At 35.9% G+C, this 18790-nt stretch overlaps 1 protein-coding gene across 1 annotated transcript; it reads right to left on the minus strand.

Moving 5' to 3' along the window:
• PSMC6 (proteasome 26S subunit, ATPase 6) lies at positions 1-18790 on the minus strand. Its single transcript, XM_016198120.2, has 14 exons — positions 18664-18790; positions 17588-17667; positions 17455-17494; positions 17157-17209; positions 14715-14782; positions 14357-14471; positions 12138-12225; positions 10081-10142; positions 9870-9993; positions 9239-9300; positions 7721-7841; positions 7492-7572; positions 2867-2938; positions 1-504 (listed from the first exon to the last, which is right to left on the minus strand). Exons 1-14 carry the CDS (start codon positions 18788-18790, stop codon positions 386-388), a joined length of 1212 nt encoding a protein of 403 aa, XP_016053606.1. The 3' UTR covers positions 1-385.

Genomic DNA, 18790 nt, shown 5'->3' on the forward strand with positions numbered 1-18790 from the left:
TATGTAGAACTGAATCAAACAGATTTTATTCAACTTTTTAGGATGAGGAAAACAAATGATAATAAAATAAGTCATATGAAATACTCTTTTGTACTACTACTGCAAACCATTTTCAATGTTTTACAAAATGCTCACACAGCAAATATGAAAATCTACAACATACTCCTTTTATAACTTCTGCTGCAATAAATGCAACATTAACACAAATTTCTTCTGTACCAATCTTAAAAGTAGAAATACTGAATTACTAATTTTTGTTATTCATACATATTTTTATTCATATGCTTTTAATGAGATCATTGCCAATACATACATTATTTTCCTTAACTTTATTTTTACATTAAGCCAATGTCTGTTATGCAGCCATCAAAATCCTTACAGTAAATTACACAGGTTTGTAGTCTAATTTTGACTCTAGCTTCTTAGAATCAGCCACTTTTCTGACTGCTTTCATGAAGTCTTCCTGCACTACAAAATCATGATCAGCACGAATTGCGAACATACCTGTGGAAAATAAGACGACATGACTGCTTTATATGTGAATTATTTATTATAAGAAAACGAAATAATGTAATTCTATGGAGTACATGTGAAGGAGCCTAGATTTACTACTTCTGAATCAGTAGTGTGGATTTGTTAAAAATCACTGTCATTGTTCAATAAATTTCCATAGCTATTGTTAGCATTATTTTCCAAACCAAAAGCTAGAAAACAATGAGACAGTTATCTGAATATTTAAAATTCAAATCACACAATCCCTGTATCCAATGGCATTTTGAGAAAAACAAAAAACCAAAAAACAAAAAACCAACTATAAACAAAACATACACATTTTAAGCAGCAGTTTCTTAACTCTACAAGTAGCAATTCCTTAGAAGGAAGGAGCGCATGTATGATTTGGGAAAACACAAAACACCTTCAGTAATTATGACAGCCCTTACTTGTTAATAATCAAAAGCTTAGAGAATAGGAATATTTAAAAAGTGAACAGTATGCTTTAACAAAACTCAGTGCTATTATTCACATATTAAAATTACCCTATTTATATACAAATTGATATTTTTATGACTTTCCTATTCAAGTATCATAATTCAATTTTTTCCTTCAAGCTTTTGCTAAGTTACTTGTCAAATACTTATTGACAAAGAGGTAAAAGTTTTTTGGGTTTTTTCTTTTTAACATGTAGTTGTATCATGGATATAGATTCCAGGTTTTGAGAGGATCTTAATTTCATGATAAGCTAAAGATGATAAGGTATCACCATCTACTAATTAAATGAATCCTGCTAATATTTTCACTCTTATAAAATGAGTGGATTTGAATATATTTCAAGGGTTAATTCCTATCTTCCCTTTTAAAATTTCTGATTCCAAGGAGTCCTGAAAATAGCCATTCTATGTTGTCCTCAGAAGTCAGGTGAATAGAAATGACTGATTTTTTAAATACTGAATAGAAGGCTACAACTAAATTAGGTAAGTTATTTTTCCAAACCTTGTGTTTCCAAATCATCATTTAGTGAATGAGTGAATGTGAGATACATTCTAATACAGAAAGTATGATAATTTCTGGATTTGAAAGGAAAAGACCTATAACTGAATATAGTGTATTTTAACTTACAGAAAGATATGTTAACAAAAAAGGTTTGAAGTCTAATTAAATAAAAACCACAAAGAATTTCAGTATGTCTCCAGATGTGAATGTCCCACTCACAGGCTAAAATTCTAATCTACACAGTTATAGCTCTTTGTTGGAAATACTTAAAAATAATTCTCTTACATATGTGGAAAAAATGGAGATCATCATAATTTGATGGTATCACCCTTTAAGCTTCTGTTTGGATTCCATTTTCACAAAAGCAATCTTTTGATAATAATTTGGTCAGTGTACATTTTGTAAAGAGAATGTCATAAATTACTTTTAGTTCCAGCCACATGACAGTTTACCTCTTAATCTTTTTATTATTAGGTCTCTGTGAACGTGATTTACTCTGATTCATGCTGAGTTCTAGACCTACAGATCTTTGATTCAGTTCCAGTATACCCACAAAGATACTCCTACAGAAAAGCCATGCCTAAGAACCCTCTTTAAATATGGTGTGTTTAATTTGCAAGAAATGTTAAAATAAGGCCAAAGGTGATATGGAAAAAAAGAGGAAATCACATGTTGCAACACACTGTAGAAATTAATTTTTTCAATTTTAAGATTCTGTGTGGAGGGCAAAGACTAACTGACTCTATGCAGGGCTTTACAGCCCCTTGGTACCAGACAAAAAACTAGATCACACAATCCAGAGAGAAAACTGTATTTAAAAACTGTTACATTTTACACAAGTTGTATGAACACAAAATTCACAAATCAATCTCTCAAAGCTTATTACCCACAGACTAGCATCAGAAAACATGCCATCTACTTTGGAGCAGATTCCTCTGGTGCTGACCCAGTCTCATTTAAGCCATGGGTGTGGATGCACCGTTATGTACAGTCTCAGGCTTACTTCAGGAGACCAGTATCCTATCACATGCATGTCCTTCCACATTCTACCCTGCAAATCTCATCCAATGGGAAATGAGAGCTGGTACATATTTCAGCAGGGTAATCCTGAATGCATTCTGGAATGTTTCTCTGAGGGTCTCATCAAAATCAACCCCCCCTTGCCTAGAGCAGCATCCTCAATGGTGCACCCTTATAACAGCTTTTCCTTTCCCCATCTTACTTGCCCTGTTCTCTCCCGCTTCTTGCAATCATTCCCCCAAAAAACAAGCACCCAACTCTTTACAAAGCCCAGGCTCTGCTTTTAGGTAAACTCAACACATTTTTAGCAAATTAAATCAAAGTCAATAGCAAAAACTGTACTTTAAAAGCATACCTGCTTCAGTGCAAACATTTCTCAGGTCTGCTCCATTAAAGCCATCTGAAAGCTTCACAATTGCTTCATAATCTGTTTAGAAGGGGAAAAAAGAAAATCAGTTAAAAAAAAAAAAAAAAAAAAAGATTTTTTTTTATTTATGCTCACATGGAAAATTTAAACTAAATAGCCTGTTTTGAATTTGATCAGCTAGGCTTCATCTCTGTTAACATTTCACAGTATTAACAATCAAAAACTATTACTTCTGTTAAATAAACCAGCTCCAAGCAGAAATAAAAATACTTCTGAAACTTTAAAACCAAAAAATATCCTCAACATCTGAAAGCATCTTACTGTTTCTATGCAGTGAAACAGTTATGCTTGACAGTTATGACAGATTATCTGTCAAGCTATAACTCATTAAAACTGTAACCAAATCTTTCATTTGAATAAACCAAGACATCCAAAACTAACTGTAGCAACAATGGAATTTAATCACATAAGCTAAATATAAATATACCAAAAATAGTCATCAGACATAATGTTATCATATGGAATTTTCAAATACTAGATCAAGCATTGGGTAGCTTTTGTTTTGTTTGTTTTTTGTTTTGTTTTTTAAATTTAAATATATCTTTATTGATTTCAGAGAGAGGAAAGAAGAGGGGGAGAGAGAGAGAGAGAAACATCAATGATGAGAGAGTCATTGATCAAGCCCACAACCCGGGCATGTGCCCTGACCGGGAATCGAACCCCGATAGCCTGGATCCTAGGTCGACACTCAACTGCTAAGCCACGCCTGGCCGGGCAACTTTTCTGTTTTTTTGTACAGGCTCCAAGCGGTATCAGATCTATGACAACAGTGATTACTAAGTGACCTTTCTATTCACATGACAGACTTAAAATGAACTGTTGGTTTGGGATAGCAGTTATGGACTTGATATGGAATAGGGAGAGAAATAAGAGCCAGCATAGGCACTACAATGTGAGTAACTCTGATGAGATACCCTTTATCAGGCAATCTAGAGGAGGTCAATCTCTATTAGAAATCATACAGATATTCATTAATTAGCTTCATTCATGTTCAAATTCATTGTAAACTTCCTGAGAGTAGGGATTCCCAAGGTTAACACAGTATCTGGCACCTAACAAGCTCAGTAGTGGAAGAAACCTGTAAATTGACATTGTTAGTTCACCTTATCTTTCCAGCTCAAAACTTTCACATGAGCAACGAGAAAATTAGTGAGAGGTAATAATCAACTATTTGTAATTATTCTGGACTATTAATTTCTAAAGGGTTTTTAGAGTGGTTTAGTAATTACACTAGATTCCCTTAGTCTAGGGGTCAGCAAACTTTCTGTATAGGCCGGATATATATATTTAAATATATTTTTATTGATTTCAGAGAGGGGAAGGGAGGGAGAGATAGAAACATCAATGATGAGAGAGAATCATTGATCGGCTGCCTCCTGTACGCCCCCTGCTGAAGATCGAACCTGAAATCCAGGCATGTGCCCTGACCAGGAATTGAACCTTGATCTGAATCATAGGTTGATGTTCAACCGCTGAGCCACCCGAGCCGGGCAATAGTAAATATTTTTTAGGCTAAGCAGGCCATATGGTCTCTGTCAAAACTACTCATTTCACCCCTGGAAGGTGGCTCAGTTTGGTTGGAGCATCGCCCCATACTCCATAAGGTTTCAGGTTTGATCCCAGCTCAGAGTATATACCTAGGTTTTGGGTTTGATCCCTGGGTGGAGGCAAACCAATCGATGTTTCTCTCTCACATCGACTCACCCCAGCTAAAAATCAATAAAACATATCCTCGGGTGAAGATTAAAACAAAACTAGCCCGGCCGGGAGTAGCTCAGCAGTTGAGCATCGACCTAGGACCCAGGCGATCAGGGTTCGATTCCTGGTCAGGGCACATGCCTGGGTTGCAGGCTCGGTCCCCAGTCGGGGGCGTACAGGAGGCAGCCAATCAATGACTCTTATCATTGATGTCTCTCTCTCTCTCTCTCTCTCTCTCTCTCTCTCTCTCTCCTTTCCTCTCTCTGAAATCAATAAAGATACCAAAAAAAAAAAAAAAAGCAGGAGCTTTAAACAACAAAAACAAAACTACTCGCCTGGCTAGACATGGCTCATCGGTTGAGCGTCAATCTAGGATCCTGGCGATCCGGGTTCGATTCCCAGTCGGGGCACATGCCCGGGTTGCAGACTCGATCCCCAGTCAGGGGTGTGGAGGCAGCCGATCAATGACTCTCTCATCATTGATGTTTCTATCTCTCTCTCTCCCTCTCCTTTCCTCTCTCTGAGATCAATAAAGGTATATTAAAAAAAAAAACACCCAACAATTTAAAAAAAGACACACAAAACTACTCACTTCTGCTGTTATAAATGGGAATGCGGTCATAGACAAAATACAGATAAATGGTTATTTTATAACAGAACTTTATTTACAAAAACAGAAGGCAGAAAGAATTTGGCCCACAAGCCATGGTTTGCTGGCCTCTACCCTGGTCTAGTCTCTCAAATCTAAAGATAACTATTTTATAACTTCTCTGTCCTCAAATCTCTAACAATCCTTTCCCATCTTCACTCTGAACTTGCTTCCTATTTCACCTAGAAAATAAAAGCATTCAGAAGAAAAATTCTACAAGTTCCTGACATATTTGAGAACCTGACATTAGCACCTATATATTCTGCCTTCCCTCCTATTCTTATAAATGAAGTCTATGTTCATAGACAGTGCCAGTCTCTCTTCAAGGAAAGTGCATTAGCAATTTCTTACTCTCCTAGATCATTCCCATCAGCATAAAAATTAAGTTCTTGTATCTTAAAGAACACTCACCCAAATCCTCATCTCTACTTCTAGTATAGCTCTATTTCTTCTCTTCTCTCCTTTGCTACAGATTTCCCTGAAAGAAATGTCTAAACTCAATGTCTCTCCTCCCAATCTCTCTGAAACCCCATTTGAAGTAGGCTTTCATTTCCACCACTCCAAAGAAATTGATTTTATAAGGTCACCAATGATCTCCACACAGTAAATCCAAAGGTCCATTCTCAGAACTCTTCTTATCTGACCCACCGTCAGCAATGGGGGGGAATTAATCCCTCCTTGTAACAATTTATTTATTTACCTTCCGGGACACCACCAGCTCCTGGTTCTACTCCTACCTCTGTGCCTATACCTCTCCGTCTCCTTTGACGGTTCTGCAGCTCAACTTCTAGTGTCAGAATTAGCTCAATTCTTGAACCTCTTTTCTATCCACATTCACTTCCTCAGAAATCTCATCTAATCTCAAAATTTAAAAAAAAAATTTTTATGCTGATATCATCCACACTTAAATCTCAAACATAGACCACCCCAATGAACTACTGATGCATACAGAATTACTAATCTACATGTTTATTTGGATATCTAATTGGCATTGCAAATTTAATATACCCAGAATCAAACTCCTTATTCACCTTTTCAGTTGTGTAAGTCAAAAACCTAGGTTGTCCCTGGTTCTTTAGCTCATACCCCACATCCAATTCATTAGCAAACTGTCACCTCTATTTTAAAAATACACCCAAAATATCATTATACTGCTGCCATCTTGGATGAAGCCAATATCATCTTTGCCTGGATTACTGAAATAACCTCCTAATCAACCTCTTGCTTATCTCTTTTCAGGCAACCAGAATAATCTTATTCAACATTAAGTGAATTTTGAAATATTTACAGATGAAATAAAATAGATATAATGCTGATATTTGCTTTTTATAAATACAGAGGGAAGGTAAGGGGTGGGTGAAATTACAGATGAGTTTCATCTGTAAAGAGTTAATAATTACTAAGGCTGGGGGATGAGTGAGTATCTGGGGTTAGAAGGTCATTATGCTCTTATCTCTATTTTTATGTATTTCTAATTTTCTACAATAAAAAGTTAAAAATAACAAAGATCATTCCTTTGCTCACAATCCTCCAATGACATCCATATCTTCAAAAATAAAAGTCAAAGGTCCTACACGATGGCTTCAATAAGCCTCTACACAATCTGGTCCCCATTACTTCTATGATTTCACTTGCTATTACTGTCCCATTTACTCTGCCACAGACACTTTGGCTTCTTTGCTGCCCCTAGAATGTTCCAGACATATACCTGCTTCAAAGCCTTCTTATTTGCTGCTCCTCTGCATGAGCTCCCCCCAAATATCCATATCTAGTTCCTTCACCTTTGCAGGTCATTGCTTAAAAATCACCCTCTTGGTAAGGCCTCCCCCCTCCCCACATCCACTTAAATATACACGCATCGGTGCCTGCTCCTGGCATTACCTAATCCCCTTTTCTTGCTTTATTTTTTTTCCACAGCACTTATCATCATCTAATATACTACATATTTTATTCATTTTATCTGTCTTTCCTGACAAGAATGTAAATGCTGTATCAGCAGGAATTTTCCAGTTTTGTTCACTGCTATATCCCCAGCACTTAGAATAATTCCTAACATACAGTAGATGGTCAATAAATATCAGCTGAATTTAAGACCACCATGTTTGCTAAATTTAAAACCAGATTCAACAAATTATCAAAGATATACAACAGCAATTTGCTTAATTTACCAAATGTAAATATACGTAAAAATAGGTTATTTCCTTACCTATTTCACCGTGCTTTGTAATGGGACCTGCATGAATTTTCAATATATCTAATCTTGCTTGTTCATTTGGTAAATCAATATCTGAAAATAAGAAATTATAAGAAATTCTTTTGCAGTCAGTTTTGTTTGTGTTTGTTTTTTAAATAAAGTAGGGGGTGAGTAAGAGGTATGGAGAGAGAACTGAACATAGACAAAGGGAAATGGACAACAGGTAAACGCATCAACTCACGTATTTTTCTATCTAATCTCCCTGGACGGAGTAAAGCAGGATCCAGTGTATCTGGTCGGTTTGTAGCCATGATCATTTTAACTCTATGGAGAGTATCAAATCCATCCATTTGATTCAGTAGCTAAGAATAAATTTATAAATAAAAGTTACAGTGAGATTTTACAAAACATCCCAACCATTAAAAAATACACAGGCACAACTTTTATATGCCTAATACCATGAAATGTATTGCCTACATATAGCTATGTAACCTTCAAAATAATCATCTTATGGAATCCTATTTTTTCTCTCTCTTATATTAAGAAATATACTTTCCGGCCTCAAAGTTTCAAGTTTGTTTAACTATGTACCTTTTTATAGCTATCAGATAGTTTTAATAAGTCTGAAAGTTCCCATCTGGTCAAAAATTATGGAACTAAATTATGTGAATCTGATTTCCAATGTTCAAGTTTTTTTCAAAAAATTACTTTTAAAAATAAAAACAATAAAAATCTAATATATACAGTGCTTATGGTATACCTGACATAAAATTTACATTAAGATAACAGGATACGATGATTTTTCTACAAATATGATGATAAATCCATTAAATATCTTCTCAAATAATTCTACTATACACAGAAATACTGAGACACTAAACATACTTCTTTTCATTCCTAGTTTTCTTGAATAAATGCTGAAAAACCTAATTGCATTCAACAAACTCTAAAATATAGCTAGCTTCACATGTCTATTTCTTTCTCAAAATACATTAGCTAACATATTATTTACATGAATAAAAGTAGTATCAGTGTTGTTTTAAAATACCCCAATTTAAGGTTTCTGAGACTCTGTAACTAATTTTAAAACACTCTATATCTTCTGAGCAAATGAGTATAATTTATGAAAAGTAATTTTCAAATACCCATTTGACATTGCATTACCTATATTACCTAGCTTCTATTTGTAGAAGTAGGAAATGTATTTAGGATCTTGCCATCACTTTCACAGATTTTGGAGTGGGGGAAAAGCTTTATGCACAGTCTAATGTCCCATCATCCATCTTCTTCAATTATCAAAACTATTGTAGTTTCCTCTCATTCTCAGTAATAAAACAGAGAGGAAAGTTAGTGATTTTTGGAGCAGCCTTATGCATAATCATAACTCATTTACTACCAACAGTTTTACTATGTCCACTGTTCATAAGATGTCTTAATAAACTAGTGCAAGATCACATTCACAGTTTTAATAGTACAATATACCATTTAAATATCTGAAATACTGGTCTGCTCAAAAGACACAGAATAGTACTATTGTACATCAAATAGGAATTTTGTAGATACCCTTATTATTTTCTAGTACAATAGTCATTTTCTTCCTAGGGATTATGGTAATGTGTTCATTCCTGTATTTTCAAATTTCATACTTAAGAGTATTCTTCATTTAAGAGACTATACATACTTGACCTTCAAGTATCCAATGTTCACTTCTTTATGCAATAAACAATGATTTCTTTATAATCTCTTTATCAAATATTACCTCCATTAAAGTTCTCTGAATCTCTCTATCAGCTGAAGTACCTTCAGAAAACCGACGACCACCTAAAAAAATGACATGGAAACTCATGCATTACTCTTTTTTCCATAACTATCATTTAAGAAGACAGAATATGATAGTGTATGGGGTTAAAAACATTAAGATGAAAAAATTAAGTAGTAAGAATTATACTGGCAAAGTTAATGATTTTGGTATAACATTTCTTATTTTGTCAATGTCAAAGTTTATGCATTAAAATTGGTTAAACTTTAAGAATTAAAAAAAAACCCACATCCAATTCATTTTGCTACTTCATACAAGTTCCAATTAGAGAAGAGGGAAAAAAGTTTTTAGATTTTAAAGTTTCCTAATGCTTTCAAGGAAAGTTTAAAATAAAATTTTAAAGATATTACTCTTGCCCTGGCCGGGTCGCCCAGTTGATTGGAGCGTCATCCCATATACCAAAAAGGTTACGGGTTCCCGGTCAGGGCACATACCAAGGTTGCAGGTTTGATCCCTCGTCGGGGAGTGTAAGGGAAGAAACCAATCGATACTTCTCTCCCCCCCCCCCCCAAAATCAATAAACATATCCTCCGATAAGGATTAAAAAAAAAAAAAAAGACATTAGTCTTACCGATAGCATCTATTTCATCCATAAAAATGATGCATGGCTGATGGTCTCTGGCATAATTAAACATTTCTCTGATCAATCGAGCACTTTCACCAATGTACTTGTCTACAATAGAACTAGATACAACCTGATTAAAGAAAAAACATTCAGGTAAACATAAGAGGATTCAAATAAAATTTAATTTCAATATCTACAAAAAGAATCTTCCCTTTACCTTTAAGAAATTGCAGTCTAGCTGGCTAGCAACAGCTCGTGCCAAGAGTGTTTTTCCTGTACCTGGGAATGACAGAAATAGTCCTAATTATATGGAAAATAAAACAAACTTTCAAAAGCCTTTTAAGAATGTAATCCTTTGGATAGTAAATTCTGCAAAATGGAAGCTAAATCCTAAACAGAATTTCCAGTGAAAATTCCATAGTACTTCTACTTTCAATACTGTAATTTTAAATTTTATTCAAAATCTCCCTTGTAAAAAAATTTTTTTTGAGATTATTTTTTACATGTTTTTCATTGATTTTCAGAGCGAGGAAGGGAGAGGGAGAGAGATAGAAACATCAACGAGAGTCATTTATCGGCTGCCTCTGGCAAACCCCCTACTGGGGGTCAAGCCCACAACCCACACATGTACCCTGACGGGGAATCAAACTGAGACCTCCTGGTTCATAGGTCGACACTCAACCTCTAAACCACGCTAGCTGGGCTATCCCTTGTAATTTTATTTTAAGCACATTGAATACAATAACTTTAGAAATATACAGTGTCCCAAAAATATATACACACACAGAATAATTATAAAGGCAGTGTTTCTTAAAATATATTTCATTTCCAAAATAGAGCTATCAGCTGTTAAAGTGTGTATATATTTTTTTGGGACACCCTGTATTTACGAATATAGGCTACAAGAGAAACTTGTTACATTAAAATCCATTAGTCTATCCTGTACATTAAATGGATCTTTAAACCCATGCATCATATTGTATAGTAAGTACTGATTATTTGGAAACTATTGATTCAGTGAGTTATGGAAATCTTTGAAATGTTGGTATTTTTCATTATACAATATTTAAAAATCACACTTGTTAATATCATCACCAATTTCATCCTCTTAAGTATTAATGTAGTAGAAAGCTGTCAAGCTCATAGTGCCAGATATAAGTTTTCAAAACTCTAATTTTCCCTTGAAAGCTCAAATTTTATCTCTGGCTACAAATGGTGTCAGTTATTTTATCATGACAAGCTAACTTCATTTACTTTTGAAAAATGTGTGCCAGATAACCAATAATCAGTCTGAATAACCAATAACCAGTCTGATAACCACAGACTGTCTATAAATTATCCTTTCAGCTACCAACTCAAATAACTGCACAAGAGATTAACTCTCCCATTCAATATGCAACAGAAGTACTTTATATGTATTTTCCATTTCATCACACAGAATAAAGATGTTCTTCAAGTATCAAGATTTAATAACATTAATAATTTTTACTACTTCACTAAGGACATCTTAAAGTGAAACTGGCTTTTTATTTTAATACTGCAAGTGTGAATGGTAAAAAACATATTGACTACTAGCACCATTTCATGCCACTGACTTAACTGATACATGCTACGGCACAAGCAATTTTACCCACATTGCGTTTGCACCATCAGCACAGAAGCCAACACAGTGAAAAAGGCAATTAATATTTTAGCATTATGAAAATAAGTTTTGACCCTGCAGATTTCCTGCAAGAGTCTCAAGGACACCCAGAGGTCTGTGAACCATATAGGACATTATACTAGAATTACAGGGCACATTAAGAACAGCACACGTCCACTAATATGCGTTTTCCCCCCCCAGTGAATACCAGTACTGTTTTCAATCTACAGTTGGGAGTCTGCATATGTGGAAGGCCAATTGTATGCACTGATCTATTCCACTTTATGTAGGGGACTTGAGTGTCTGCAGATTTTGGCATCCCTGTGGGACCTAGAACCAATCCCTGAGGATACTGAAGGTAGTTAAGTTTTTGGGGAGTCATAAGTTATATGCAGATTATTGACTGTGTGTGGGGGGGTCAGTGCCCCCAATCCCGTGTTGCTCAAGGGTCAACTGTATATCCTATGAGGCACAAGAGGACTAAGCACTTTGAGAGAACAGCACACACACATCTCCTATCTCTTCTTATTCCAAACAATGTGGAGGTTGGAACTGCCCACATTAAATTTCCAACTTATTTTTTTTATTCCTTAATTCATTCATTAATGGGGTGGACTTAATTCAATACCAACCTGGTGGTCCATATAGCAAACAGCCTTTTGGGGGTATTATTCCTACACGCTGGAATAATTCTGGGTTTGTAAGAGGTAATTCTATCACCTAGAAAAGAAGTTGCATGTTTCTTAAACACTGGTCAAGATTCTAATGTACTTTCAAACAGTTTAAGTAAAATATCAGTATAGTTAGGTACACATTATAATTCATGATAGATCTATAATTCCATGTTACATAAAACTTATTTATATTAGAAGTTTCTCTTCAGATAGCTCTTACATCTAAAATGTTTTTAATACTTTTAAATTAATTAAAAAGTGTGCAGTTATTTTAACGAACTACACACTTGACTATAGAATGATGGTTACACAGGCATATAAGACACATTAGAATTGTACAGTTTAAATTCATGGAATTTACTGAATGTAAATTATGCCTCAATGAAAAAAATTACACTACAAAAAATCAAAAGACCTATACTATTTTGCATTTGGGAATACAACACAAAATAATTATAAAATGGGGAAATGTGGTAAGTTATAACAGCAACTAAGTAAAAAAGAATATAAAATTTTCATATTGGCATTTTGTTATAGCAGCCTTAAAAAACTCCAAATATTTTCCTTTCAAGATCTTACTACGACTGATTCAAGGAAAGAAAACTGGAGAATAGAAAAATTGAAAATTTGATTACCCAACTTAAACTCTTTATAGTACCAGTAACTTGGGAGAGAAACTTCTATTGAACAGTTGTGTCCACAAGGGGTGACTAAGACAAGCTAAAAGTGTGAGAAATCAATATTCTGAAGCATATGTAAATGAAAAGGGTATTGCATGTACAAGTGACAGGTGTGTGTGTGTGAGAAAGAGAGGAGAGGTTCTCACACACACTTTCTGCTCCTATGCCTGATGCATCAAATCACTGTAAAAGACAAGATTTCACTGTTCCATGAAGCACTTCTCTTCCTCTGTTGACCTTTCATTAACTACAAAGTGAGAAGAATAGGCTTTAATTTACATTCAGGCCAATGCTTCCTCAACTATAGTCAGAAAACAATTTGGTTACATAATTACCTGGAATGCTTGTTTAAATGCTAATTCCTTTGTCCCATCCCCAGCCTACTATATCAAAACCATGCAGAGGGCCTAGCAATCTGTTTCTTTAATAACAGTTCCAGAAAACTTAATATACTAAAGTCTGAAAACTACTGGCTTTGGGCTTAAATCAGATGAGGTAAACCATTCCAACTATCTTCATCCATTCCTAAATATTTCCATCCTAAATTAGGATGAAATCAATAGGACAATCAATTTGCTTTAAAGAGAACTGTTAAGAAGCCAGCTGTGCTATGAAGCAAGGCAGTCCTGATTGGATTCTTCACCTAAGGCAGGGGTGGGGGACATACGGCCCTCGATATCATTTGGTCTGGCCCTGCCAAGGCAACAGCAGGTGGGACTCAAAATTTAATAAATCTAGGAGCTTTTTTCATAGCTAATTTTTTTTTTAATCCTCACCAGAGGATATTTTTTCCATTGCTTTTCAGAGAGAGTGGAAGGGAGGGAGAGAGGGAGGGAGAGAGACACACACATCAATTGGCTGCCTCCCGCATGCTCCCTGGCTGGGTCCGGGAACTGGGCCTAAAACTGAGGTATGTGCCCTTCTCTGGAATCGAACCCAGGACCCTTCCGTCTGCAGGCAGACACTCTAACCACTGAGCAAATCAGCTAGGGCCATAGCTAATTTTCTGTATCATTCTAATTTTTAGTATATATGCTGCCAAAGCAAGCATGTACAGCTAATTTTTAAGTTGATAATTTTGTATGGCCCAAGAATGATGTTATAAATATTCAAATATATTTGGACAGAAAAAAGGTTCCCCACCCCTGACCTAAGGGCATCCTAAAGCCATATTTTTCTTAAACTGCAGTAAACAACTCTACCAAAATAAAATATTTAGGGCATAGGTAACTTACTCTCCTATAAGGGTGGGAAGCTAATACTGATAAGGTTATGGGGAAAACTACATTATACCTAATTATCTCCACATTAACAAACACCTATAATTTTCAACAGCAAGAAATTCAGTGCTATTCTTCTCAGCAAGAATATTAAATATATAATATTCAGTAACCACTATTTGGACCAAGTAATTTTTCATCTTGTTTCAGCCATCAGGAATCTTAAAACCAATACTATTTATTATTAAGTTTAGGAAACAAAACATACACTACCAACCTCTCTTAATTCCCGAATCTGTTCTGATAGTCCTCCAATCTCAGAATAGGAAACATTCCCAGGGTCTTCATGAGACATGTTGTAAACCAGTGGATCCACCTCTCTGGGCAAATACCTATAATGACAAGGTATGTCTTTTAAATAAAGACAAGGTATGTCTTTTTTTCCCTCAGCCTACAGAGCGTGTATAAATGATTTGCTTGTGTAAGCACCTTTTGGTGATTTTATTTTAAAATATTTAAATTAATTAGGAATTATAAAAGGGAAGGAGTGGCAAAATATTCAGTGATCTCTAAAAACATATTTTGGATAAAATCTTTCCTCTGTGAGAATAAATTAAATAAAGTAAGAAACTTACCTCATGATGGTTAGTGTAGTCATATCCAAAGCAACTCTTGTTCCTGGCTTCAGCTTACTTTTGTCAAGCTAATTTTGTAAAACAAGAGGAGTTAAACACTTAAAAAGGGGAGGATAATATGTAGAAGCCAAATAATCATTTTTACCCTTCAGAGAGAATGCTAATATTAGATCATTAACACCATGCCACCAGAAGAGTATAAACATTAAAATTCAGTTATTTCTATCTGCCCCTTTTGTGCAATCTCAGTGTGAAATGTGAAATCACTAATACATAAAGCCTGAGGTTGATCTTGTTTTTAAAGAAGGAACGGCCTTTAGTATTTTACTTTCAAAGGCTCACTATTTAATATAGTTCTCCTTATTTTGATTCAGGGACTATAGTACAGTGACTTTGGCAATTGGCCAAAGCACTTATACAGAAATCTGTTAAGTGATCATTTTGGGATAAGGAAAATGGTGTGCCCATTAGATTTATTTTAAAAACTATAGCTTTTGGGAAGAATGTGTTACTTGGTCATAGGAGCTAAGGGGAAATAAACTATTTCCCCTTTAAGAGATTTTTAGTAAACTGTTAAAAACAACACAGACACTAAGAGATTTTTAGTAAATAAATTAAATAAAGTAAATTAAATAAATTAAATAAAGTAAGAAACTTACCTGTTAAAAACAACACAGACACCATCATTTAATGCCTTTGCTATATGCCAGACACTATGCTAAATACATACTATCCTGAACCATACTAAACCATTTATTGGCATATTTGAGGAGAGTAACTTATTTGGCTAGAAGATTCACCTCACATTCAGGATGTTACTTTTCAAAAATAAAGCTTACTTTTTCATAATTTAAAAAACTGCTTACCAATACAATTTCAGAATCATACAAATTACTACTTTTCACAGAATTTTGCAAAGAGCTCTAAGGTCAGGATTCAGTGCCAATTAAAATGAAGTAGAAGCAGGCAAAATACTAGGTTTGATATAATAGATTAAACTGGAGAAAAAAAAAAAAGCCAGTAAATGAGGTACTTGAAAAACAGCTAAAAAGAGATCAATGTGAAGCTATTTCAACTATGGGAAATATATACTCTGGCTTTTCTAATATTTTCCAGTTTTCAAATACTCCTTTTCCCTCATACTACCATGAATATCCAACTTTTGTCTCAGTTTACTTTTTAAAATATGCTTTTATTGATTTTTTAGAGAGAGAGAAACATCGATGTGAGAGAAACATTCATCAGCTGCTTCCTGTATGCCCCTAATGGGGACCGAGCTGGAAATCCAGGCATGTGCCCTGACCAGGAATGGAACTGGCAACCTCTCAGTTCATGGGATGATGTTCAACCGACTGAGCCATACTGGCCAGGGCTGAAATGCCAACTTTTGGCATCCAGAGGGCCTGAAAGCAACATAAAAATCCTCTGTCAGACTAGGCATCTAATATTTTGATTTGGAAAATGTCATCCCACTTATAAGGTAGGCAAAATTCTAAGATTAGAGTTAGTCCCTGGGTTAAATTCCATTCTACAGCCCTGTTGTATCAATGTTTTAAAAACTAAACCTGATATAACAAATACTCAGAGAAAGCTCTTCCCGATGATTTTGTAAGTATGCTCTGAGGATACTTCCTAGAGAATAGGGTAATATATAAATTGAATTCAGAGTCTACTAATGATTCAAAACCATTTGTTGGCATTTTTGATAACTGCAAAATGAAATGTAGAGTTATTTCAATTTGCCTATTCTAATACAAATGAACTCATACAAAATCAACTTAAGTATAGTACAGTCTATAAGTAACATTTCTAAATATTTAAATATAAAACGTAGGTAATTGATAGGGTCTAATCCTCTTAAATCCCCTTCAAAAAAAGACATTAAAATAAAATGATCTGAGATATTTCCTAGTTCTAAAAGTCTGTGATTTCTGCCTTGGCCAGTTTTGCTCAGTGGTTAGAGCGTCAGCCTGTAAACTGAAGGGTGTCAGTCAAGGGCACGAGGGCACGGCGTACCTCGGTTGCAGGCTCAATCCCTGGCCCCGATCAGGGCACATGGGGGAGGCAACCAATCCATGTGTCTCTCTCACAATGATGTCTGTCTCTGTCTCTGTATCTCTCTCTCCCCCTTCCACTCTCTCTGAGAAGCAATGGAAAGAATATCTTCAGGTAAGGATTAAAAAATAAATGAATAAAGTGAAAGTCTTTGATTTCTAAGTGTGTACAGCTGACTGAGGCAACTCAGAACACCAGAAAGTAGAGAATAGCAGGAGTCAAAGCCCACGGTTTTAGTTTAGGCTTCGCTAATAATTAGTTGTATCTTAGCAAATCACCTTTGGGAGTTATGGGCATAATACCTGACTTGTTTACCTCAAGAATTAAATAACTTACATGACTGTACTTTTGCCAGTTATAAAGCACTATACAAATGTAAAGTGTTACCTGTCGACGACAACCCACAACATATCTTGGTCCATTTGTAGCTTTAACAATGACTGGAGAAAGAAAATGAAAGAGAAAATTAAAAAATAGTAAGTAAAAACTAAATATACCCACACTGATGGCAGGTTGAGTTTTATTTCTGTCCTCTAATTAGACAATACACAGTTGAAAGAAAATTAAGTCTATGCAAGAACAGCATCTACCTTCACTATTGTGAATAATAAGCATTTCAAAAGTTGGTGGTGGGAGAGAGAGTCCACTCTTTTTTCTTTACTAATTAACAATGTAATCCACTTACATTTTTCTTCAGTTAATTGCTTAAGTACTTCACCCACAATCTAAGAAAGAAAGAAAAAAGCATCATTTTTTGCCAACAGCTAAAAAACAAAGCAATTACCATCACCCCTTACATCCCAAACTCCATTACCTACCTGCCCAACACTCTGAAGGGCCTTCAGATCATTTTCAGACTTTTCATACTGCTTGGTAAGTTCTTTTAATTGTTCCCTTACTGAAATAATATAATTTGAACATTTTTAATTAAACAATAATCATAGTGAGTCTCACTTAAGTTCATTTGTCTGTTTCACTTTACATATATTTTACATCCACTATATCAAAGCACAAAAGAAATAATGCTGTTTGTAGGTGACATGTTTAAAAACGAAATGTTAGAGAGCATCTTATTTTTATTTTTTTGATCGGCAATACTTAGTCGTTTAAACACATTTTAGGCTATATTCTTAACAGATACTGACACGGTCGACACTTCCAGATTTGCGACTACAAATCCAAATGAAAAGTCAGACCCTTCCTCACCTCTTCACCTACCCACATGGATTATTACTACTCACTGACTTCCTACCCTACATGAGGGCAACAGGTGCGGCGCTCCGCAGAATTCTATGGCTATGATCGTCATTTAATTCAACCACTCAGGCTTTCCCATGAAGGTGTACCGTGAAAAAATCTAAGTGCCCTTTGGCTCAGGAGTTAAGGGGAACGTGTGTGCTTGATGGAGTACAACTCAAAACACAAGAAAAGACGAGGAGGGTTATCACGACCGACGGACTCCTCAAGCTCCGCTACGGCTTTCCGCTCCTCTAACACGCCAACTACCCGAGTCTCCCCTTTGGCTTGAACTTACTTGCCCAACTCTCTTCCCTTCCCCGGGAGCCGGGACCCCACCAACACTGCCCTCCTTCCACCCCAACCTTGGCAGCATCCCTGGCCCGCTTCCTCCCCGCGCCTCCTCTCGGCCTCTCTCAATTCCATCTCAGAACTGGGAATGAACGTTCTTTCTGACACCTGGACCAGACTGGGCCGTTTCCACGCCCGAAGAGGCTCTGCTTCCCAATCTCAGGGCCCGATGACAAAGCGCCTTGTCCCTGGACCAAGGCCTTCCCATCGCCAGGGCTAGGCTGCCGGGCTCGGTCAAAGCCTCCGCCTTGTCTGAGACAGAAGCGGGTTCAGGCACGAGACTATGTGTTAAGAACGGTGCACTCACACTCCTTGAGCCGGCCGTCGATCTCCTTGTGCTCCAGCAGCTTCTTGCGGTAGTCCTGAAGCGCCTTATCTCTAGGGTCCGCCATGATGAGAAGCCGTCGCTCATAGGGGATGCTGGGAAGGGCCAT

The sequence above is a fragment of the Miniopterus natalensis genome, chromosome 1, assembly GCF_054644295.1.
Source record: "Miniopterus natalensis isolate mMinNat1 chromosome 1, mMinNat1.hap1, whole genome shotgun sequence".
In the NCBI taxonomy this organism is placed as follows: domain Eukaryota; kingdom Metazoa; phylum Chordata; class Mammalia; order Chiroptera; family Miniopteridae; genus Miniopterus; species Miniopterus natalensis.